Here is a 26630-nt window from a genome sequence, read left to right as displayed (position 1 = left end):
TGAAGGGAACATTCTAGAAGCATTTATTTCACTGCTGACCACTTGGTTACAGCATGCAACTCTCAACGGTGAGCTGCCACTCTGCACTCCTACAGAAGCACCGAATGCTTTGCTGCCACTATTTAGCTTTCCGGCCTTTCAAAGGCTTTTATTACCAACATCATTACTTAGGGACAACATTACTTTCAGGGACTTAACTTATTTTCTATAAAAAAAGAGTAACTTCATATTTCATGCACAAAATGCCAATTAGCAGGTTTAGGTCCAAAATGGAAAGAAAAAAATTTTATTCTAGTTCTGGAAATTATCAGGAATAAAGTAAGCATTTCTCCTTGCCTTATTACAAGGAAATAGAATTTTTGTCTCTATCAGGAATCAGGACAGTAGCTTTGGTGACCCCATAGTTATAAAATTACTGACTGGTTAAAGTTCTTTCCAAAGATGTTAAGAAGTTGGCTCATTTTCCTGTACAATTTAAATAAATATTTGCAGTATTTGTAGGAGTTACAGGTTATACTGCAGATCCTTGTGACAATACTGAAAAAGCCTACTCTCCCATTTAAAAAATTCTATCTCAGAAGGTAAAAGGAAATCCCCATTATCCCTGAGCAAGGAAGAGAAAAATCATAGGTACTTTGTTAAAAGAAACCACTATAAATGAGTTACATAGCTCTAGATCATTCTCAGAGAATTTACATAAACTGAAGCAGGTGTGAGGAGCTCTCCACTTTTTCAGATAAATGTAGTATTTAGTAGTTTGAGTAGTCACTCCACAAAAACCTTAAATTTAATTAACTACATAGCTGAACATCCTTCATTTTGAAATCTGAGACTGTCCTGAGAGGATGCTTATGGGACATGAAACTACTGGGCAAGAATTTTAAAAATGTTAACAAATCGTAGCAAGGAGAAAAGACAGTGAGAAAACCGTGACGGAGAAAGTGAGAAAGGGGCAGGACAAAGCTGTAGTTATGAGCTGAGTCTTTCTTTTCCTAAGTCAGGGGCCTCCAGCTTTACGTATGCTATGCTCACTCATCTTAATATAAACCAGATGCTGAAAAATAAAATAAAGAATGTCCCAAACAAATTTAAGTCTTGTAAGGAATAAATGACAGAAAACACTTTAGCTTCTTAATCAAGGAGTGCTATAATATAATTTCAAGGCATCTTGATATAATTCGTTTAACCCTAAAGCAATTGTGCAATAAGCAAAATATAAAAGAAAAATAACAAAGGTTAACTTGCTACAGGGGCCAACAGAAAAGGTCTTTGCAGCACAGCAATTAACCTTCACATACTGGAGTCTTACTTTAAAGGCCATCAAAAAACTCAGATTACTGAAAATTACAAAGGTCACCAACAAAAGGAATGTTGATCAGATAGAGTCAAAAACCTGCCCAGAGGACTGCCTTCTCCGAAGGAATTTCTGACTGTTGCTAGCACAGGTTGGTTAAGTTAAATCTCACTGATGGCTCCGATTGAGAATGAGAATTCCCCAGTCAGTGCTGTTTTAAAAATGTAAAACAACTGGGAAAGAAAACAGAAAACGAAACAATCTACTGTTCCCTAACATACATGGCTTAGTACCCAGAGAAAGCCTCTGCCCCCAAAAGAGACTTTCTACATAGGGTTAAGCTTTATTAAATGAGGTGTAATCTTTCACTTTCAGGATATGTCTTTTCTTGCAAAGTCCTTAGAGGCATAAGTTCCACTTGGATTCTAATACACATCTCCGTGAGCTCAGCTTCCTGAAAACATACACCTGCTGGGTTCTAGGCGCTCCCTTGCCAGTGCCCGGATTCACTACTTCACAGCCACCAGAATCGCACATACACTATTAACATGATGAAAAACACAGCTACTGCTGCAAGTTTGGCGTAGGTGGACCGCATGTTCAAGTACTTCGCATCCTGGCGGTATTTCTTGGACAGACTGGACAAATTGTTAGCCTTTGAATCCAATGCTGTCAAAGAAGAAAAATGGAAAATATTAATTAGTACATGGAAATATTTTATCAAATGTATTAAGATATAAAGATAACCAAAATGAGTGATATTATACCAAACCACCATGAAGCTTAAATTATCATTTTTAAGGGTAAGGTAGTATGTACTGATTAATCCATGATACTGAAGTACTGAAAAATCTACAATGTACTTTATTTTTTTAACTATATTCTATTGGTTATGCCACTATAGTTGTCCGGATTTTTCCCCTTTGCCCCTTCCCACACAGCACCTCCTACTCCCTCAGACAATCCCCCCACCATTGTTCATGTCCATGGATCATACATGTAAGTTCTTTGGCTGTTTCATTTCTTGTACTGTAGTTTATATCCCCATGGCTATTCTGTAACTACAGGTTTTCACTTCTTAAACCCTTCACCTCTTCACCCAACCTCAACATCCCCCTCCAATCTGGCAACCATCAAAACACTCTCGATATACATGATTCTGTCTCTGTTCTCATTTGCTAAGTTTGTTATTTACAGTCAATCATTGATAAGATATATTTATTGACATTTTGTTGTTCACTGTCTTGAACTTCTTTTTCTTAAGTAGTCCCTTTAACATTTCATATAATAATGCTTTGGTGACAATGAACTCTTTTTGTTCTTGTCGGGGAAGCTCTTTATCTGCTCTTTGCTTCTAGATGATATCTTTACTGGGTAGAGTAATCTTGGCTATAGGTCCCTGCTTTTCATGACTTTGAATATTTCTTGCCAATCCTTTCTAGCCTGCGAAGTTTCTTTTGAGAAATCAGCTGACAGTCTTATGGGAACTCCTCTGTAGCTGACTGCTTTTCTCTTGCTACTTTTAAGATTCTATCTTTAACCTTTGGCATTTTAATTATGATGTCTTGGAGTGCATCCATCTTGTCTGGGATTCTCTGTGCTTCCTAGAATTGTATGTCTACTTCCTTCATCAGATTAGGAAAGCTTTATTATTTTTTCAAATAGATTTCTAATTTTTTGCTCCTCTCTTCTCCTGGCACCCTACGATGCAAATGTTGGAATGCTCAAAGTTGTCCCAGAGGCTGCTTACACTATCCTTTTTTTGGAATATTTTTTTTCTTGTTGTTCTGATTGGTTGTTTTTTGCTTCCTTATGTTCCATATCATTGATTAGATTCTCAGTTTCATCTACTCTACTGTTGTTCCCTGTAAATTGTTCTTTATTTCAATCAGTGTGTCCTTTGCTTCTGACTGGATCTTTTCATATTGCTGAGGTCCTCACTAAGTTCCTTGAGCATCCTCATAACCAGTGTTTTGACCTCTGCATCTGATAGATTGCTTATCTCCATTTCGTTTAGCTCTTTTTCTGGAGTTTTGATTTATTCTTTCATTTGGGTCATGTTTCTTTGTCTCTTCACTTTGGAAGCTTCCCTGGGCTTGTTTCTATGTATTATGTAGAGCTGCTATGACTCCGTTTCGGTAGTGTTGCTTAATATAGTAGGTGTCCTGTGGGGTCCAGTGGCATAGCCCCCACTAACACGTAAGCTGGGTACTCAAGGTGCACCCTTCATGTGGGCTGAGTACACCTTCCTCTTGTAGTTGAGCCTTGTTTGCTATTAGCAGGTCAATGAGAGGGAATTACCCAGGCCAGTCAGTTGCAAAGATTGGCTGTGACTGCAGACCACCAACCTCCATCCTCCACAGAGGATCGGTTGTGCAGCAGCAGGGTGGTGGTGCTCTGATGTGGTCTGTAGCTGTCTACTGGGTGCACTGGCCCTGTGGTTTCCCAGGCGGTACAGGCCAAGGTCAGCCCCCACATGTATTTTTCCCAGGGCAACCTTGTCTGAGCTATAAAGCAATCTGGGATGGCTACTATTGTGCTGGGCTTGGAGATTCCCAGGGGAAGCCAGGCTGTGAATCTAGGCCGGCTGCCACTAGTGCCATGTCTGGAGCCACTTAATAAAAGGTACAGGGGCTGGTAGCTCACTAAGTCCACCTGTTGCTTGTTTGAAAGATTTAGGAAGTTGTGAAGCATAAGCCAAGACCAGCCATTCATACAGAAAAGCTACTGTTAACAGCTGTAAGTTGGGTGGGATGGAGCCTCAGGGGATCTCCAGGGCAGTACAGTATTAGCCACATTGATGGATTTTCAGATATGGGACATATTTGCTGGCTCTGTGGCTCTGAGCACCTTTCTGTCTAAAAAAAATGCTGTTGCCCCAGCTCTCACCTTGATGCTAGACACTTCAGTTCCTCCCTGTATGGTGTGGTACCTTTCAAGCTGCTACCCTGATGCTGGAGCTTAGAGGAAGTGAGTCTGAGTAAGTTTGTGGGTGGGTTCTTTAAGTGGAACTGCTTGGGACTCTAGAATTTTCTTCCACTAACTCAATCCCTGCTGCTTTTTGCAGCCAGAAGTTATGGGGATTTATCTTCCTGGCACTGGCCCTGGCTGGGGGGCCTGGTGTGGAGCTGGGACTCCTCACCCCTGAGATATTCCTCCCGGAACTTTTATCCACCACCCATGGATGTGGGGCCAGCCTGTTCCATCTCTGCCCCTCCTACCAGTTTGGATGGATGTGGTTTCTTTAATTCTGTAGTTGTCAGACTCCCACTAAACTCAATTCCTGCCACTTCTGAGTGATAGTTGTTGTGTATTTTAATCATAACTTTGATGCGGCTGAGCATGATGAGCTATGTTTACCTATGCCCCCATCTAGACCAGAAGTCCCTCTACTATGCATTTTAAAATTATCAGGCTAAATTTTGCTCAAATTCTTGAGACTGTATAGTGAAATGGTTAGGAGTGCAGACTTTGGCCTCTGACTCTTTGGTTCAAATTTCAGATGTACTGGCCATGTGACGTTGGTCAACTCAGCCTCTCTAAATATCCAGTTTCATCATCTATTCAACATATAATGGGGATAACAGAAACTTATCACCAGAGTACAGGTACGTGAGAATGTCTCTAAAGTGAGTGCAATGCCTGAATACAATAAACATCTGAGACATGCTGGCTGTCCTAAGCATCTCCATAATCTTTCAACAGTCTAAATCATATTATCATATTATGAAAAATAATAACATATGTAAATAAGACTCATGAACCCAGAAAATTCAAGGAACCAAACACTAAGCTTTATTTCAATGGTGAATGCCAAATTTCTAAGATTCTCCAGCAATTATATTCAACAGACTTAAGAAAGTTGTATTGTACTTAAAATACAATAATAGGTGCTACAATACTACTAATTTCTACTAAATCAAGCTTTTTAGAATCTTTTGCAACATTTATTTTTCCTACAATGACATTTGTAATGTCATTATCTTCTTGTAATTGTGAACTGAGCACTTAGAGAAATAGCCAAACAGACACAAGCTAGACTGGAATAAAGTATACAGCATACTTTAATAATAAAAACGGGTAGAATAAAACCTCTCAGTTTGACATTAATGAATTTTGATTAAACATTGCACTTCTTTAAATTTTTGAATAACTATTTTGCAATCTGAATTTGCTTGTTCTCCTTCAGAGAATGCTTTTGGAATATTTGCAGTTGCCTAATAGAGACTGGTTTGATTGAGAAATATGCCATTACTTAATAACGCAGGCATGACAGCCACAGCTAAATTATCAACTTGTCTACAAGAAAAACACCTACTCATGTTAAAAAAAAGTTATAGGCTGAGAAATAACCATGACAGTGCTGTAAGGAACCTTTCTAACCTGTCTACTAGAGTGTATAACCTACTGGACAGAGGTTTTTAACTACTATGTTGACAGCTATATCGCCAGTAACTAGGACAGGGTCTGGCATGTAGTCAGTGCTCAAGAAGAAAATCTTTAAGTGAATCTAAATCCACTGGGAATAACTGCGCAGAGGAACATACATATGAAATATGAAATAAGTAATAGGTAAGGGAATTCCTTTACACAGGAACATTTAGAAGTACACCATAGCATTAACACAAAGCTACTGCTGAGAAAAGTCATTTAGGAAATATGTGAAGGCACTATGTGAAGTGCCAGGGGATACAGTGATGGTCAAACATGGTTTTTTGATCCCTGTATTTGTGAAATTTACAGTCTAGCAGGGTGACCCTTTTGAATGAAATCCATGGCTTAAAAGAAACAGTATATTTAGGCAGTAAAAAAGGGCATAATTTGATCTTCCTAAAAAGAACCCATAAGAACTATTCTTGGGTCTTAAATGCAAAGTAGACTAACTATAAAACTTAAAAAAATTGGAAGAGAAGCAGGCATAAAAGATGGGTTCTTATTATGAAGAAGCTTAAAGAATAAAATTTTTTGAGGTAGGCTCATTTTTTCACTGTCCCTCTCATATGCTCTGTTCAGAAATGCTTTTTCTTCCTCTTAAAATACACTCTTCATTCCTTCCTGATTTATCAAATTTCAAGAAATCTTTCCTGCTCAGTTCACATTTACCTACTTCCTTCTGCATTTTTATAGTTCTCTTGGTCTATATGTCTATTTAAAACTGTCCTGTGCTGGAGATAGACAACTCTGTGGCCAACAATTTCCACCAGGCACTAGCAGGGGGACTTTTAGTAAGCTACTAAACTTTTCTGAGTTTCTGCTGCTTTATCTGTAAAACTGATTTGATACCATGCACCTCACCTGGGATTACTCAAAGAATACGTAAGATATATACAGATATTTACCAGATATTTACCATACTGCCTGGCACAAAGTGTTCAATTGATATTTGTTTCCTTATACCATCTATACATTGCTCTGTGACAATGTTTCTTATTTTCCCAATCAGATCAAGTTACTTTAGAGTATAAATTATTTCTTTTTATTTTTTTGATTTTATTTATTTATTTTTAGAGAGAGGGGAAGGGAGGGAGAAAAAGAGGGAGAGAAACATCAGTCAGTGCCTCTTTCATGCACCCCAACTGGGGACCAAACCTGCAACCCAGGCATGTGCCCTGACCAGGAGCCAAATCAGCAACCTTCAGCTTTGCGGAACAGTGCCCAGCCAGCTGAGCCACTCTGGCCAGGGCTTAAATGTACATTTCTTTTTCAATCAGCATATCAGCCATGTAACAACCAGCAAAGCCCTAGAAGAGAATTCTTTACGCTTATGATAAACTAATCAATGTAGTATATATTTTGAATTTTAAAAAATTCCTGTGCACGTCTACTTTATCTCGGATAGAAACTGTAAGTCTGTTATGATGAAAATATACACAGACTCACTCAAAATTTGATGTTTAAAGAATGTGAAGCTATACACTGGGACAACTTCTCACTACTAACATAAAGGTTCAATTTTGCAATATATAATTTTAAAAATATATTCATGAATAGGTAACAAGGTTAAATTTAAGAAATATTAAGATATCTACTTGTGATCACTACTATGAGGCATAAAAGAAGTATATGAAATAGACATGAAACATAAGCACTACCTTTAAACACTTCAGTTAACATTTAAACACTTATATAACATTTCAACATTAAATATAAATATACACTATATATTAAATATATATTTATATTTCAGGTAAATAGGTAAACAAGAACATCTACACATTTATACACCAATGCCCCATTATACGCCAAAAAACCCACACATGTAGCTAAGTGCTTTAAAGAGTTTAATGTGATGTGAGCTATAAGGATCAGAAAAGCCTTCTGCAAAGAGAAAGGTCTTGCCTGGGCCAGCTCACTTGGTTAGAGCGTTATCCCAATGCATCAAGGTTGCAGGTTCAATCCCCAGTCATGGCACACATAAGATCCAACCAATGAATGCATAAATAAGTAGAAAAACAAATCAATACCTCTCTTCTCTCTCCCCACCCCCTTCTTCTCCCTCTAAAAAAAAATCAGTTAAAAAAAAGAGAGAGGTAGTTGTTATCTAGATTTTAAAGAACAGTTCCAGGATGACCAGAATGAGTCAGAATGTTTGTGAACCAGGAAGGAGAGCAGCTCGTAATCTCTTTATCTTCCATCACAGAGAACACAGTGCTTTGCCCACTGCCAAGTACTCAATAATGATGCCTGACTGAATGAAAAGTAAGTTGAGGCCAGACTAGGTCTTATCTTGCAGTAAGAGATTTTAAAGTTTTTCAGCTGAGGAATGCCTTGATGAAAATGGCATTTTATAACTTTTGCTCTGGCAGCAGTAAAGTCGCCCAAAGTGCCTACTCAGGAAACCACTGCAACAGACAATTTCCTCTCATTCTTCTTTTCATTTCCCTTAACTTATGTAGGTGTTCCTGTAAATACTTAATTTTGTAAATATCTTAGACACAGTAATTACTTCTGATATGGAACGATATGCTTACACAGTTCCAACTCCGCAAAAACTAACCACGCTAGGAAAAAACGTATTGGAAGTTTTACAATGTAATCTATTTCTGAGAGATGAATTCATAACAGTGCTCAACAGAATCTTACAGCATAAAAGGTACCCCAACCTAAGCTATCCTTGCCTGTGGACATCTAGATTTTCCGCAGGCAGGGCTATCAGGATGAGAACCACCTCTTCAGAAGACCCGTTATCGCTTTCAGGTACCTGAGAGTGCTTCTCCTCGTTGTAAGACTTCTTCAATATTGGCCACCATAAGTCTCTGCACATCTTGTAATTCAGTGTTGATGGAGCCTAGGTTTCTCCGAGCACGGCTGTCGATGTAGAGCTTCTTGGTTTTCTGAATGTAGGTCTCTAGAATGATAAAGAAAAACAGCCATTAATGACTTCTTTCGTGTCCTTCAAAGTACTGAAGTAGGCAATACAGAGTTCTGGGTTCAGTCCTCGATTGCACCTCTCCATGGTTAAATCCAGCACTTGAATGAGTATCAAAATTTGACTTCTGATGTCTTCATTTGTAAAATGTAAAAATATAATCAGATAACCCTTCAGAAGAAATGCCATTTGTACAACTCTAAATTAGAAGTATCTGCTCTCAGATCCTTAGAGAAATTAAGACCCGCTACTGTAGCCCTTCCTGAAAGCAGAAATTTTCAAAGTGTATTCCAAGCACCCGAAGGGTTTCATCACTTAACTTGACACATTCCCTGAAAAGGATGCTGGCAATCATCTAGCATGTCTACAGGCTAACATGACAAAAGAGTCACTCCATCATTCAAAAGTCGAAAAAGCCTTGGCTGGTGTGGCTCAGTGGATTAGATTCCCAGCCACACATGCCTTGCTGTGGGCCAGGATCCCAGTAGGAGGCAACCACACATTGATGTTTCTCTCCCTCTCTTTCTCCCTCCCTTCCCCTCTCTCTAAAAATAAATAAATCTCTTTTTAAAATTGAAAATATTGTCTTAAAGTATTTTCTTTAACATACATTCCCAATGTCACTGTTTGTAAACTTCAGGTAAAGCAAACATGTGTTAGGGTGTTTCCCAAATAGCCACTATAAAACTGCAGTCTCATGCATATTTAGTCCACGTCTAAACCTCTCAAAAGTATAAGAATGACATTATTATAGATTATATACTTAACATTTGGCAAAAATCTTAAACTGTGTGTGCTGGGTGCCTTCCATTTGCCCCTGTAGATCTCCTCTCCACCGTCTGCACCCCACTTTTGCCTTGGGAAGCTGACCTACACAGGCTATATCCATGGGCTCCTTGTCCCACGGTGTCCGGTTAGGTTCAGCCAAAGGGGCGGCCCCGAGAGCAGGAAAGAAGAGCGAACAGTGATGTTGGTGTATGTATCCTCTAGCTCCTCCCTGAGAAGTCACCTTGAGCTGGCACCATTCGCCCACCAAAAGTTACAACTCAAGTTGGCCTTCTTTTTTTTTCCTAATGGTTTATTTATTTATGTTTAGCGAAAGGCGAAGAGAAGGAGAAAGAGAGGGAGAGAAACATCAATGTATGGTTTGCCTCTTGCATGCCCCTAACCAGGGACCTGGCCCACAACCCAGGCATGTGCCCTGTCTGGGAATCGAACCTGTGACTCTTTGGTCCACAGGCCAGCACTCAGTCCACTGAACCACACCAGCCAGGGCTCAAGTTGGTCTTTATAAGTTTTCTCCCTCCCCAATCCTTCCTCTCATCCCTCCATGCCTAGGGATGATAATGATTACTGTCCAGTAAGTACCCTGCAGTCCTCCTATATCCATTCACATCTTTGCATATAAATCTTTAACCTAATTTGAGTGTATCAACTATTTCCTGTTGACCTTGACAACAGTAGCTTATCTTTTTCTTGGGTTTACTGGACCGCTATTATCTATAAAAGTAAAACTTGAAAAAACAAACATTAAAAAAAATTAGCACTTGGAGAGTTTGGAGTTATAAAACACTGGAGTATTTTGCTAAATTTTATTTATTGCTAAAAAGCAAATGATCTTATCTAGAAAACCTGGAACATTTCAGAAACTCAGAGACAGTAAAAACCAATTTCTTTTTTTTTAACTAAAAATGTCAGTGATGTAGTCTGAGCATACTTGTTCTCACTTCCTCCACTTGCTGTACTCAGGACATTCCCTCTGACCTACTGCCATCAGATACTTTAACAGATCTGAACAGTGACGAGTCTGTCATTCTTACATAGATATCAACACCTGTGTTTACTACTTCTGCACGTAGTAATGTTACCCGCCAATGACATCTATCTTCTAGTATTTTTCTTTAAAATTAGCGAATCTTGCTTTTCTCCGAGAAACAAAACATCATTCTTCTGATTTTCAAATTCTGACCTCCATAAAATGAGCCTTACTGTGAGTGTGCAAGTGTGTGGATGTGTCTGTGGGTTTGGGGAAAGAACTCAACTATTACATGCCAATCAAGCAGATCTTCAGGCACAGTTCTTGAGCCTAATGAAGAATCAAACCAAATAACCAAAAAGGGCAAAGGGTAACGAGTTCTGTGGGGAAAAGATCAAAAGCCCAGAGAAAATTACTTATAAGAAGAAAGCCCCATTCATTCAAAAGAACAAGAAGAGGTAGAATGGGAGAGGCAGAATCCACTACTTCAGTAAGTAAACATCAGTACAATTATGTGAAAATTATAGCAGCGTAACAAAAAGCTTTTTCCATATTCTTTGCTCCCTTTGCTCCTTGATATAGAGGCGAGGAGCAAACACTTACCGAACTCAATGAAGCAATAGGGTCTGGACACAGTGGGCACCTTCTTCCCATACTGTTCATCAAACTCTGAGTGCAAATCTTCTAGGTAGGCAAAAGCCAGCTTCTTAGGGAAGGTAGCTTCACACAAAACCAAATAGCACACTCCTTGCTCAATAATGTAACTGGAGGAACAAAAAAGCAAGAAAAACTTTTTTGTAGAGTAACAATACCTCTAACAATCTGAAGCAGACTCTCAGCGCCATACAAACTTTTAAAAATATTCTAACTTAAGCCCTTTGAGGATAACTAAATCAGAAAGCCAACTCAAAACCACAAATTCTTGGAATCAGAAGCAAATATCTTTCCATTACTAGAAGTATATTGCAAAAGGAGTATCTAGACATGTTTATTACAATTACCTATTCACTATATAATTCAACTAAAATATCCTAATACCTAAGGCTTTTATCTCTAAACCATGGAGTTGTGACTATATCCATCCTTTGATTATGTATGATATACTAGTATACACAGTTTCAAACTCCTCCTAGCTGTAAGAAAAACAGTGAAACTAAAAAATTATGTGGCTACTTAACAGTTAGAAGTTAATGCCACAATATTACTGGGTACAGAAAACAACCACCTCAGGACTAGAGATATTCCCTATCTAGGGTAGGTATGCTCTGTTCAACTGGAAACTACCCAGTAACAGAATGACTTCCTCTTGTGAGAGTGAGCAGTGAGTCTCCTGGCCTTCTGGAAGGCGCTTCATGATTACATTCCTGACATACCCTTGGAAAGAAGTTAGGCTACTCAGTGATTTTTCAAATGTCTTTTTAGCCACTATACTTTTTCTTTAGCAAAAATTACATTCAGGAAACCAATATGTATAGTAAATAAAATAAGTTATTTAGTTTAAGTAGGAGTCTAAGGGCCTAAAGTATTACACATACCCCGCTCCTAAGGCACCCTAGAACTCTATGGAGTAGTATTTACAGTCTATTATGTGATCTCTCAGGCCCTTGAAAACAATGATGATGATAATAAATAATTACGGTGATGACGATGACAATAATAATAACACTGCTGTCCTATCTCTCACTTGGGCACTGAGTTAACTGGTCTCCTTGCCATCAGTCTAGACCATCTTCTAATCTAAACCATTGGTTTTATTCCTAACAAGTGAAAAGACTGTGTTACCCTACTTAAAATCTTAGGGGTCCCCAGTACCTGTAACCCTCCAACACAAGTGTAGACCACATTGCGTCATATTTCCTAATACACTATATGACATGCTGTTCTCCAACCAGCTAGGTTAGTTCCCATCCTCGTGGACTTCTACTTACATAGTTTTATTATAACTATAATACCCTTTTATGTACCTGAGGAAACCTTATTAATTTTCATATGCTCAATTCTACTACAATTTTTCTATGAAATTTCTTTATAGTCTCCCTCTATCCCCTTTCCTCAAATTTACTCCCTACAAATGAAAATGTATTGCTTCGTTCTCTCTGTTCCCAAAGGATTTCAATTATATCCCAATGGTAGCATTTCTTGCCTTACAGTTGCTTGCATATGCATCTCTCTGCTAATTAAGAGGATAAGTTCATTAAAAGCTATGGCCATTAAAGACAGGACTTAAAACATAGTCTGCCAAAGAATAAATCTTTAGGAAATAGCTCTTGGATGGAAATGAAGATTGAGATAAGTATAAAAGTCCTAAAGAAACAAAGCAAAAGGAAATCTCTTTCCAACTCTATGAGAACTCTCCTAGGCTTTTTGTTTCTTTCGTTCCTAACCCATGATTGATAGAAAGGTACTATATACTTAAATGCCTGTAACTTTTTGACATTAAAAATTAGATTTATAGAAAACATTTTATATACTACACAAATTAATACCTTATAAAACTTAATATCCACTATTTTAACCACTAGGCCATGGTTTTTTGTTTTGGTTTTGTATGCTTATTTGATTATCTTTGATGGGTAAAGATTTTTTTTCCTTTTAAGTTGAATACAGAGAGTCCCAAAGAAGTTGGACCCAAGAAGAAACACACCAAGGCACATTATAATTACATTAGCCAAGATTAAAATGAAGGAGAGAATCCTAGAAGCAGCAAGAGCTAAGGGGACAGTCACCTACAAAGGAGTTCCCATCAGACTGTCAGCTGATTTCTCAAAGAGACCTTACAGGCAAGAAGGGGCTGGAAAGAAGTATTCCAAGTCATGAAATCCAAAGACCTACATCCAAGATTGATCTATCCAGCAAAGTTTTCATTTAGAATAGAAGGACAGATAAAGTGCTTCTCAGATAAGATCAAATTCAAGGAGTTCATCATCACCAAGCCCTTATTATATGAAATGTTAAAGGGACTTACCTAAGAAAACGAAGATAAAAAAGATGAACAGTGAAAGGACAGCAAACTCACAGTTATTAACAACCACACCTAAAACAAAAGCAAACTAAGAGGACAGCTAGATCAGGAGCAGAACCATAGAAATGACGATCACATGGAGGGTTAGCAACGGGAGTGGGAGCAGGAGAAGGGGGAGAAGGTACAGAAGATAAGTAGCATAGACAGTAGATAGAAAATAGGTGGGGGGAGGGCAAGAATAGTATGGGAAATATAGAATCTAAAGACCTTGAGACACGTGGTCATAAATTAAAGGGAAGAATGGTAGGGGAGGGGTGTGCAGGGTGGAGGGGAATGAAGGAGGAAACAGAACTGTAATGGCATAATCAATAAAATATATTTTAAAAAACTAAAAAGAACAAACTGATAGAAAGCAGACAGGAGCAGGGAGAGAAATAACATGGGAAAGAAGGGAAAGGGTCATAAATGAATATGTATAAAGGACCAATGCATAAAGCCAAAAGGGGGGTAGGATTGTAGATGAGAGCTGGGGTCGGGTAGGGAGGAGAAAAGTGGTGGTGGTAAAATGGAGACAACTGTATTCAAACATTAATAAAAAATGAATTAAAAATAAAGTCGAATAGAATAAAATAAAAAAAAGGAAGGTCCCTCCCAAGTCTGTATTACCTTAGTTATCAGAGTTCTTAAAATAGCCAGGTTTACTAAGCTAGTCCTTTTACGTTTTTCTCTGCTCTTCTTGTCCTCTCTCTTTTTAAATCCTTCCTGTTTCATCATGTTCAAACTTCACATGTATTAAACATTTAATACCAATGATTTGTGAGTAATTTGAAATCCAATGATGTGCCTTTGATCCCTCTCTCAGCTATATGCATTATCTACAATCACTAATTGGAATGCTCTGAAAGTGTTCTTTATAATTTTTTTCTAAGTAATAACTAACGGTTACTGACTATTCTCTACGTGCCAGGCAAACTATTAAATGATATACATGGATTCCCTCCATGTATAATCTAAACTATGATTATGTTTCCTATTTTATAGAGGGAACTGAGGCTGGGAGAAGTGTATGTGAATTTTTCGAGGTTACATTGTTAGTAAATGTTTGATCAGGGTACTACCCTACATGTGTCTGGCTCTATGAATGTCCTAAAGCAAAAAGCTACCTATCATTGCATTGTATGATAGGTACAGCATTCACTAGACATAGGATAACAGGTTAGATTACTGTGTGAAAGTGGAATAAACAAACCAGGATTCCAGTTTTATAGAATTAGAGCTAGGGAAGTTGCTTCCATGAAGAGACTGTACTTTTAAAGTTACCTTCACTTTTAAAAAATGGTTACCATTCTCATCAGGTGTTACTTACACTCACTATTATTTCACACTTAAATGATCACAGAGAAATCAGGGTTGTACTCACTGAAAAGTCATGGTGCCGGCTTCCAAGGTGCATCTGGTTGGGGACTGTTCGTTCAACTTTCGAAAGAGCTGCTTAGCCTGACTCTGGTACTTCTGAAGATCTCGGACAGACTGAAAGAAGACACTTTCAGTTAAGAATCTTCTACACACACACTCAAAAAATTATAAATTAGTAAGGAGCATCAGAGTATGAGAAAGGACTATGTGAACAAGGTCCTTCATTTACAAGTTAGTAAGATTCATTTTAACAAACACACACACAGGCCTACTTTTATACCAAAAGAGAAAATCAAACTCCTAGTTTTCAAGAAAATCATATTAGTTATTTGCTAACAAGAAAACGTACACTTTTCAACTATATTTAAGGCAATCTTAACTTTCTTTTTGTTGTTGTGCTTTTAGAAAATAACCTCTTTTTAAACTTTTCAATTAGTTTACATTCAGTATTATTCTGCATTGGTTCTGGATGTACAGCACAGTGTGCTCCCCATAATGTTTCCAGTACCCACCAGGCCCCATAACTGGTTATTACAATGTTACTGACTATACTCCCTCTGCTGTCATTTACATCTCTGAGGTACTCTAAACTTTCAATCCAGTGTTCTTTCCACTATTAAGCCAGTGCCTCCTCATAACCCACTTCACTTGTAGAGTTACTGGCACAGAACTGTACTCGGGACTTGTTCTGTACTTGGGAAAAATCTTGGGAACAGCGAACTGGTTTTATTTTTATGCTGGAATGTCAAGCAAAACCTTTCACCAAGTGTTACAGTACTGATGAGCATTTCAGCAAAAATAAATGTGTGCACCAATGACTGTTCAAATTCTTATGAACACTGTAACTGCAACTAAATAAAAATGAAAAGTAAGGACAAAGATTAGTCAAATATCCTTTACTGAATAAATATTTGGTTCCCAAGTCTGGATAGCAGAAGTTTGAAAAGCAAGGGATATGTGCATAAAAACATGAAAATAATATTCAGGTGCTAGAATTACAGGTAATATTTCCCTGAACAATTTCTATATGATTTTATAATTTTGTTTTTTAAAAAAGAGGGGAAAAGGAGAAAAATCATCTCTCACCAATGCACAAGCTCCAAAAGGGAGAAGAACGCATGAAGAATGGAAAGCAAATATGCATTACTTTTTCACCTACGTACTGGGGGGAAACTCCTGCCATGTGATGGGAAGAAATTATTTTATTTGGGGATTATTTATTTTGGTTTGAATGATAGCTACAGTCTCTCCTTGATAGATGTTTAATAACTACATGTTTAATAGAAAGTGTTTATGCAAGGTTTGCCCCCAGTCTGGATGTGAGGTCTAATATTGAAAAAGTATAAAATTAAATCTTAAAATTCTAGATAGTAAACCACTGACCTATAAGAGTAAACACAAAGAAGCAATAAAAAATGGTTTAAGTGGCAGATAAGTAATGTACCAGTATAGCTATATTTAAAATGGTAAACTGGAAATGCAAATCAAACCCACAGTAAGATACCACCTCACACCTATAAGAATGGCTAATATCAAAAAGATTAAGAAATAACAAGTGGTGGGGAGAATATAGAGAAAAGGGAACCCTCTTTCACTGTTGCTGGGAATGTAAATTGGTACAACCGCCATGAAAACAGTATGGGATTTCCTAAAAAAATTAAAAATAGAACTACTGCCCTGACTAAGTAACTTAGTTGGAGCACTGTCCCATACACCGAAAGGTTGCAGGTTTGATTCCTGGTCAGGGAAACGTGCCTAGGTTGCAGGTTTGGTCCCCAGTTGTTGGGACACCTATGGGAGGAAGCTGATTGATGTTTCCCTCCCACTTTGATGTTTCTTTCTCTCTTTTTTCTCCCTCCCTGCCCTTCATTTCTCTCTGAAATCAATGAACATGTCCTTGAATGAAGATTTAAAAAACAAAACAAAACAACTATCATAAGATCAGTGATTGCTCTTCTGGGCAGTTATCCAAAAAAAATGAAAACAACAATTTAAAAAGATATATGCACCCTTAACATTCATAACATTTAAGTAGCAGATATATGGAAACAACCTAAGTGCCCATTAATGGATGAAAAATGGATGAACAATGGATGAAGAAGATGAGTATATATACACAATAGAATACTATTCAGCCATTAAGAAAATGGAATCTTATCATCTGCCACGTGATGGATGAACCTTGAGCGCATTACACTAAGTGAAACAAGTCAGAAAAACACAAATACCATACAACCTCACTTATATGTGAAATCTAAAAAACAAAACAAACAACAAAAAAACCGAAGCTCACAGATGCAGAGAACAGACTGGTGGTTGCCAAAGGGAAGGACAGTAAGTGGTAAAAATGGCTGAAGGGATCAAAAGGTCCAAACTTCCAGTTATAAAATAAATAAGTCCTGGGGATCTAATGTACTGCATAATATTAATAAAATATTAATAATAATGTATTGCATATTTGAAAGTTTCTAAGAGTGAATTTTAAATGTCCTCATTACAAGAGAAAAATCATAACTAGGTATGGTGCTGGATGGTAGCTAGATTTATTGTGGTGACCATTTCACAATATATACAAATATTGAATCACTATGTTGTACACCTGAAACTAATATGATGTTATAGCTCATTTGTGCCTCAATAAAAAAAATTAAACAAATTGGTAACCTGAAATTTTAAATTTAAAATTAAAATAAAATAAAATAAAATGGTAACCTGAAAATTTAAATATGAATAAGGAAGTAAATAAGCATGAGGTGAACCAGGAGAGTTAGGTGGAGCCCACTAAAACTATCATTTGGTATATTTATCTAGTTTAACATTGTTCTTATGACAATTATTTGTTATAATGCTGTTTACTTGAGTAATACTTCTTTATCAACATTTATGTTTATATATGCATGTACCTGTGTATATATGTACATATATACAGTTTCTTGTATTAACAATACTTTGAAATAATTAACATTATATACTATCGTTAAACAATATTACATACATACATATGCATTGCACACATATATGTATGCATATACATATGTGCATTTTTCATAACTGGTCAGCCAGTTATAAAGGAAAGTGTATATATCACATGCTTTGAACTAGTGCACAATATCCTATGTTCCTACGTTTGAACAGTACTTGCTAATTTGTTTGCTTCCCTCTGCCATTAAGTGGCATTCAGAAGAATTCTGACCCCACTACAATAGAGAAAAAGAATGTAAATAAAGTTGAAAACACTACTAAGGTGCCAAGAAATAATATTGACATAGATTAATGATTCTTAACCTTGGCTTTACAAAAGAATCACTTGGAGATCTTAAAAAACAAAGAAAAACCCCACTCACGCACAATTTCCATCCCCAATCAAATTAAACCAGCAAACTGTACATGGAACTCATACGTTGCTATTTTTAAAATATCTACAACCACAGATGTCTTTTTTGACAGGTAAGGCAGGTAAGCACCTTAGGTTTACTTTATATTTGAGAATTCAAACTTGCTCAAGGACTTGGAGCCAAAAAAAGGAAAGGGGATAGCATATGAACCCAAACAGAAGCAATCTAACTCTGGAACTCCTGCTCCTAAGCATATTATACCACTTCTTCCATCCAAGTACTAACCAGGCCCGACCCTGCTTAGCTTCCGAGATCAGACGAGATTGGGCATGCTCAGGGTGGTATGGCCATAGACAATATACCACTTCTTCAGTTGAAACTGCTTCATACCCTGGCTGGTGGATTGAGTGTTGGCCTGTGAACCGAACGAAGGGTCGCTGGTTCGATTCCCAGTCTAGGGCATATGCCTGGATTGTGGGCCAGATCCCTGGTGGGGGTTGCTCAAGAGGCAACCACACACTGATGTTTCCCTCTCTTTCTCCCTCTATTCCCTTCTCTAAAAATGAATAAATAAAACAAAATTTAAAAAAACACTGCTTCAATGATAGCAGATCCACCTCCTAGGTGCTATCTCACCATTGACTATTAATTGAATTCATAGGAAACGGTAAAAAAAAAAAAAAAAGCCCTGGCCACTATGATCTAAACCTCATAATAAAATCACTGCTTTACAGATAAACCCTCAGTTTGCTTTCAAGGTTAAAGTCACAGAGGGCCCATACTCAGTCTACCTAAAAATAGATTAGATATCCTAATTCTGTTTCCTACTTCATCCAGAAGAGACTTAAACCAGTATTCACTGTGATGGGGTATCTGTTAGTAATCCAATAATAAAGAGGATGTGAATGTCTGGACAAACTCTGAAACTAACCTGAGGTCGGTCATCCAGTAGCATATTTAGGATTTGGTTCTGTATATAATATAAAAAGTACAGGGTAGTAATTTGCCACACAACCACAATATTTTTTATTGCTGTCACTAGGACTGTGGAACAACCAATTGTATCAATCCCATCTTCTGTCTTACAAGAATGTTTAGCTAAACTCTTATCACTATTAAATTCCTGTTGAACTCAACTGGTCAAAGGCCAGAAGCACCAGAACCAACTGTTTTCCTCTAAAAGCAATTACAGCAAGGAGATTAATCAAAATTCGTTTAACTATAAACAGACTATCTGCTTTCTTGTTGCCTGCTAGGTCCTCAAGTCCACAGAGCTAGGGCAAAATAAAGAGAAGAGAATACAATTCACTTTGAGGTAGAACAGAAAGGTAGGTGAAGAAACTGCAAACATCTGAAAAGGAGAAACACAGCAGGATGGAAGAAAGAAAGGAAACAGAGGATCAGTTACAGATTCTAGGTTTGAAGAGAAACATTCCTCTTTTTACCTGCTGAGGCCCTCATTTCTAGTTAAGTACAGAGGAAACAGTGCATAAGATATTCTGCCTAAATCATTTTTTAACTTTACTCTCTATTGTATTATCTAATAGCCATTCAAATGCAGTAATAAGTCAGCTTGTACAGAGATTAGCACCTAGTAACTACCTAAAACATGGTTTCTATTTTATCAATGTTAATAATTGAAAGGTACACTGAATTATTTGGCCTGGACAATTAACGTATTTACCATAAAACTATTTGGTCAAGATATCCATTTCATAAAACTTATTTCTGGATTCCCAGGATGTAAATACATGATTAAAAAGCCTTAAAACAAGGCAGTAAAGTATAGCAGTTAGGTTCTAAGGCTGTGGTCTAGAGTCTGACAATAGTAATTAAAAACCAGTGGTTCCCAACCAGGTTTGATTTTGCTCCAACCCCTTCCAGGTACACCTGAGAATTTTTTTCATTGTCACAACTGAAGGGAGAGTGGAGGTAATGCTACTGGCATCTAAGGTATAGAGACCAGGGATGCTGCAAGACATTCTACAATGCACAGGACAGTTTCCCGCAACAAAGAATTACTCATCCCAAAGGGCAATAATGCCAAAGTTAAGAAACCTTGCTGAAAAATTCCACTGTGCTATTTGTAAGCTGTGTGACTTTACTCAGGAGACCTATCCTCTCTAAGCCTCAGAGCTTCCTTATCCATAAATTTGGATAATAACAGTACCTACTGGTATGAAAACTGAATGACATCATTCACTTAACAAGCTTAGCACAGAGCATTCTATAAACATTCTCTATAATACTGTACTGGTAAAAAATAGTCTACAGTTGATATTTTTGCAGATACTGAAAGTTTAGGACTTTATCATTCAAAGCCAACATTTCTGGAAGGAAATTACCAAGGAACTACAATCGCAAAAAATCTTTTTGTGTAAAGTTTCTTTCCTTGTCAACTGAACAAAGCAACCCACCTTGGTAAACCAATACCTAACTTGGAAAATTAAGAAACACACAATAATAGGTCAATTTTTCAATAAAGTATCAAGGTAGAAAGTAAGGGCCCACTAAAATTAAGTTGACTTCAAATCCATTTTGCATTCTTTGCCCTGAAATTCTTTACACTGAAATTCAATGCAGTAGTTCGAAAACTGACCTGACTTCCCTCACTTTGGGAAAACTATTCCTCAGTCAAATGACATATCCTTTAAGAAATATTTCCCACACCGTCCTGCTTATTAGAACCACATTCCACTCTAAACTTTCATTCTCTCCTTCTGCAGAGTGGTCTTAGAAAATCTTAACACACTGATTGATAAAGAGAAAAATATTTCACAATTTAAAATTAAGGGCATGCTTCATTTTTCATATATCAGTGTTTGTGTTGAATAAATAAAAAATATTTCACTGGGCATGACATGCAATTTCAAAATCTATGTCACTATTATTCTAAAAGCAAAAGTAAACATTTCTACATCAAACCTACAAAGGCATACAACCAAAGAGAACACTTCCTTATTACTAGACACTATGGTCAGTTTAGATGTCATTTCTTCTGAGACTTTCCTGATCTCCCCAAACCAACTTAGATACCATACCTTTTCCATGTTCAACCACAGAACATTCTTCCCCTCCTACAGCAATTACACTATATTATAATTGTTAGTTATCTGGCTTTTCTACTAAACTCTAAGCCCCATGAAAGTAGAGACTATGTCCCCTAACTTGCAGCATTAGCACACTTGATGTGCTCAGTTTTTCTTTTCATGAATATATGAATGAAAAATCCACAAAAACGGTATGTGCAAAATAATTCTTCCTAAGACTCACATTTTTTAAGGCCTTGAGGTATTTTTCCCCCTAAAACTACTTAGGTTGTAATATAAAATGGATTACTTTAAATACATTATAAAATCTCATTCTCAGCCTCCCTTCTTCAGGACCTTCCAACCTTGCTTCAGAAACCTGTCTCACACCAGAAATTTCTCTTGTGAGCCTGATCACAAAGGACCTCCCTTTCAAGATGTCTGGAGTTGTTGTTTTTTAATAAACTCAGTGTATTCTTGAGCACCTACCAGCATAAAGCTGCTGTAGTAAGTGCTACAGGAAACACAAAGATGACTAAAATCTGTCATTTGCCTGCTAGGAAACTCTATCAAGACAAAGGAAAATAATAAAGGTAGAATTCATAACAGGAATATTACACAGGAGTTATAATTCCAACAGTAAGAATTTACTGAAGAAGGTGCAATTCGACATAACCTTGAAAGAAAGGTACTGTACTGAACTTCAAACAGGTGCGTATATGTGGCAATATTACCTCACCCACTTTCAAAAGATGTCAGCAAGCTAGGTCAAGGATCAGGTGCTCAAGTTGAAGAATTTAGGAGCTGCTTTAACCCAGGACCTGTCACTCAACCTTATCAGCAGCAAATATTTAGAAATCCTGGATTTTGACAAAGTTCCTAAGAGTTACGGAAGACTAGGTGATCACAATCGGCCGAACCTATCCATTCTCCAGAGCGAAGTTTGTTCGTTTTAACAGAAACGAGTAACAGAAAAATCTACCTCCACCCTCAGAACAGATTTCTTCTAACAGGTAGTCTCTCCAAAGTCAAAAGATAAAAGCGAATTTCAAAGGGGACTGGAATGCCTGAGAAGTCACAAGGGTCTCCAGCATCCTAAGAAGGAATCGGGTGATGAGAGCACAACATTTCGGCAGGTACTTGGGGTCGCGGGGATCTAGTAGCTCACCTGTTCGTCCTCCTGTATCGAGGCGGCCAGCGGGAGCCCGTCCGCCACTCGGGCAATCATCGTGAGCAGTAACATCTTCACAGGTTACGGGGACCCAACACTGGCCCCTTCCTCCGCCGCTACAACAGTTCTTGCTCAACCTTAGTTCCCCAAGATCCAGCCCCTTACGTCTCCGCTTCCCGCTGAGGTGGCCGGAAACAAGCTCCAGAGCTTTCCACTACCGGTCCCCAGAATTGGCTTCCCACCGAGAATCACAACTACCGGAACACTAGTTCCGCGGTCTCTCCCTCCACCTTCAGAATCTTCCAAGGCCCAGCTCACTTTTCTGGATTTCAAACTTCCAATAAGCCTTAACCCCTGAAGGGACATGGCACACTAACTAAATCAGAATTTTCTAGTACTTGAAACTTTAAGTTCGGGGAGAGAGCTGGGAAGGAGGGTGAGAGTTGTTGGGTACTTAGATAAAGGGTGTATAACAGACAACAAAACAAAACAAAATCAAGCTACATCTTTTTCTTTTTTCCATTTTATTGATTTGAGAGAGAGAGAGAGGGAGGGGGAAAGAGAAAAATCCACCTGTTCCACTTATCCATGCACCCACTGGTTTTTTCTTCTGTGCACTCTAACCCCGAACCTTGCCCTATTGCGACAAATGCTCTGATTTATCCAGCCAAGGCTTACATATTTTCATATTTAATTTTTATTTTATGTATTATATATGCTATACATAATATTGTATATGTTCATATATTTCTAGGCAGAATTTTTTATCTTTTTTTTGCTTATTTGTTTGTGGTTCCCTAAGGGATCCTTGAACATTTTCTGGTAAAAAAAAAAAAATGTATATGTGAATAACTGATCTTAGGTCACAGCATCCATCAGGAGAATGCCAGAGTTGTCTCTTTTGAAACTGGCCGGAGTATTTAGACCTTAGGAACTTGAAATCTGATTTGCTTTTGCTTTTGACTTGCTCGGCATCATCTCGTTCACACCCAGGAGTTACCTTTGAAATCCTGCCCTTTGGTCCTTTCGGAGATACAGGACTAGGTAATGGCAAACACTGTGATCAAAATCGGGAAGGTTCTCAACTCTTTTACACTGAATGAAAAAAAGGGGGGTGGTAACAAACATTGTTCGGAACTTTAAAGTTTATGAAGCTTATGTATGTCCTTTGCCTGTAACCTGACAACACTGTGAAATGGGTCAAATACCAGGATCATGAAGCTTGTAAATGTACTGGGGCAGGCAACAGAATTCTTGAATATCAGAGCTGACAGCAAATTCTTCACTCTTATCAAAGAAACCGAGAAAGCACATATCTAGACCAATTTAAATTAAGCTGCTAAAACAGGACGACTTTCCATTGGCAGAAGATTGCAGAAATTTTACACGTGAGATCAAAGGAAGCAATAAAGTCTTGTGTCCATTTGTTCTTAAACAATTCTTGAGTTCCTAATTATATGCCAGACACTGAGCTAGGTTTTGAAGATGAATACCAATCCTAGAAACCTATGGTCCTTATGTACCCCCATATCAAACATTGTCGCTTAGGAGAAAAAGTCTCTAAGTAAACAGTAGCTCCTGTTCGAATTACATGATTGTTTAAATGGCGGGGGGCGGGGAGAGCGTTTCTCAGAAGGAGGTGAAGCTCTTAGAAAACGAAAATAGATAGCCACTATATTTGGACTGATATCCAGACATATACATTAGTACTGCGAACCAGTTACTAAAAAATTGAATCTCTTTCTTACAGATTAGTACACAGCAATAGTCCTGAATACCCGTGTTCAGCCCCACCTACCACCCCTCCAGCACCAGAACTTTTCCGGTTCTGCCTCCTCAGTTCACACAGGTTAGGTTCTGATCCGTGGGTTTCTATGCCAGTCAGCTTCAAAAACTCCGCCTCCTAGATGGCTATTGGCTAGCTCCAAGAACGGCCCCGCCTTGACGTTGGTGTCCGCCCTTGGCCACGCTGCAACGCCGCTGCCCCTCACAGCCCTGCCCCTGCTGGGAAGCAGCAGGTCAGGTGGACGGTACTGACACGTTCTGTGCTGGTGGCAATTTTGAATTACCATCCCTGACTAAATTTCTTACAGTTCGAGCTCCATTAAAGCAGGAATCTGTCTTGTTCATTCTTGAATTCGCTCACAGACTTCATCTGTGTCTGTGCACTCAGTCTGTCCAGACACTGAAGTGAAAAGTAAAGATTTGGGGAGGAAGGAGGAGGAAAGAACAAAGTGTGTATTGTAAGTAATGTGAAAGCCCCTATTTAAAAGAATTACTACTTTAGATGGCCGACTTCAAATATCGAGCCTCCCTTCTAGAAACTATTTCACGAAAGTACGTCTTTCCTAGTGTCTGTGCGGTCTCCCTACTTTGTTACGAAAGCCAGGCCAACTTGGAGTTTGGGATAGTGGGGTGGCGTAGGCAGGTGCGGTATTGGGAAGGATAGTTGGAGTAGTTTTGACAGCATCTAAATATAATATTGAAATTAAAATAATTTTAATAGATGTCTTTCTTCTGCTAGCCCCAAAATCCTTTCACAGCAGAAAAGTAGTTTTTTGTTACTCCCCAGGGTCTAGTATCCTGTACATGGAACTTAACAAAGCCCAATTAATGTTTATTGCATAAATGCCTGAATGAATGGCATGCTCATAGACTGAGACAATATTTCATTGGTTGTATACAGCCCAATTCATAATGGGAGTGTACTAAACGAAGACCTATCCATAACCATTCTCTTCGTCCAATTAGTTATTCAACAAATATGTACTGTTCAAGGGCTATGGCCTGAAAAGAATGTCAGGTACTGGCTTAACAAAGAAACACGATTGCTGGTAGGTTACATTTTACCTGGCTCTGTCTCTCTGCCATTAGCTCCCAGCCCACCTCTACACCCATTCCTTTTACCTCTCTCACTTGGGAATAATAAAAGCTTTGAATGGCGATTTTTTTTTAACCCTACCTACCTAGATTGTGTCTAGGTAGATTGTGTCTACCTAGATTGTGCCTCAGACATAAAGCCCCACTTGCTTTCTGTGGAGTCCAAGTGGATTGCATTGTTCCTGGCAGCCATTACAATTTCCTGATTTTAGCTGCTGTTGTCTCAACAACTTCCAGAGTAGGTTGGCTTCTTTGTCTTAAAGTCCTTCAGCTCCTCCTTTTTTATTGGATTTGCTCTCTCTCTTCTATCCAAACTGGTCTTTCAGAAATTAATGAACAACTTTCTCTCTGAGTGATTTTCTTTACAACCATAAGGGTCAGTTATTATTAGTCTTTGTTATCATTCCTTGTAAAAAAAGTTACCAGCCTCACCTATTCAACTTTATATGCCAGAAACCTGAATCCAGTAAGTCATCAACTGTGACAGAATGAAGTATAACTTAATTTGTTGCTAATGCTTTCTTATGGTGATTTTCTACCTCCCCAAAATACAATTTTTGTTAATTAGCTTCTTGTGGTTATCCTTCCCTGTCTCCCTAGCCAACCCTCTCACTCCATCACTATCTGATGTGGGAACTTTTACTCCCTATTTTGTTAGCGGGTATAATCCTCTGGTTCTGGAAATCTTACAGACCCAAAGTCAGCACCATTTCTATAAGGAGTCCTACCTCAGAGCCCTCAGGCAGATGAACCAACATCCTGAAAGCAACTCACTTTTTTTCAACCTGCTATTTATTTATGCAGCCTGTTGCTTCTTGAAAATATTACAATGGTAGGTTTGAGTCAGGGTTTTAGGGGATTAAGATAAAAATCCTTTCTTCCTCTTCTGTGTTGAGATCAAATTGGGAATAAACATAGAAACCAATGGACAAATAATACTACTTTTATTACTGATCAAACTAAGTAGGGCATATGGATTTAGAACTGTGATGATCTAAAGATCTTGCTAAAATTTTACCCCAGAATTAGGTAGACTTACCCACCAAGCCAAGAAACAGCAGGCCTTCCCCCAAAGAGGTAGGCAGACTCCTTACTACATGTTAGAGACGGAACCAGAATGTACCTGCACTGCGGCCAGCATCTTCTCAACAACACTCACCTAATCCTGAGTACAGCCCTACATAGAGGAGGACCTAGGCCCTGCCAGCAGGCAAAAGCTTAGTGGTGGTGATAATCTCACAGACTTCTAGCTTTTCTCTCTCTGCAGCCTTTTGCTGGGAAGAAGTTGTTGCAATACACTTTTTTGGTGCAGGATTTGACTTTTGTAGATGCCTGCCTTTCTTATTAGTCTCCTCATTCTGTGTGTTGTAGTCCAGTTTATGACAAAGTTATTGCTTCAAAAGTAAAATTACTAGTTT

General features: G+C 38.2%; 1 protein-coding gene across 1 annotated transcript; it reads right to left on the bottom strand.

Moving 5' to 3' along the window:
* Positions 1-22534, bottom strand: SEC22B (SEC22 homolog B, vesicle trafficking protein). Its single transcript, XM_037167816.2, has 5 exons — positions 22330-22534; positions 14802-14911; positions 11023-11183; positions 8496-8642; positions 1-1963 (listed from the first exon to the last, which is right to left on the bottom strand). The coding sequence occupies exons 1-5, from the start codon at positions 22402-22404 to the stop codon at positions 1809-1811; spliced, it is 648 nt and encodes a 215-aa protein (XP_037023711.1). The 5' UTR covers positions 22405-22534; the 3' UTR covers positions 1-1808.
* Positions 22535-26630: the final 4096 nt, after the last annotated feature.

Source organism: Artibeus jamaicensis, unplaced genomic scaffold (genome assembly GCF_021234435.1).
Source record: "Artibeus jamaicensis isolate MK-2021 breed Jamaican fruit bat unplaced genomic scaffold, CSHL_Jam_final scaffold_1689, whole genome shotgun sequence".
Taxonomy (NCBI): domain Eukaryota; kingdom Metazoa; phylum Chordata; class Mammalia; order Chiroptera; family Phyllostomidae; genus Artibeus; species Artibeus jamaicensis.
Note: the sequence above shows the minus strand (reverse complement) of the source record. Positions and strands in the feature narration are given on the sequence as shown.

Coding starts and splice junctions, on each gene's coding strand:
- SEC22B (XM_037167816.2), bottom strand. CDS start 22,404: ATGTTACTGCTCACGATGATTGCCCGAGTGGCGGACGGGCTCCCGCTG. Junction 14,912..22,329: donor CGATACAGGAGGACGAACAG/GTGAGCTACTAG, acceptor GTCTTCTTTCAG/TCTGTCCGAGATCTTCAGAA. Junction 8,643..11,022: donor CTATTGCTTCATTGAGTTCG/GTAAGTGTTTGC, acceptor TTATCATTCTAG/AGACCTACATTCAGAAAACC.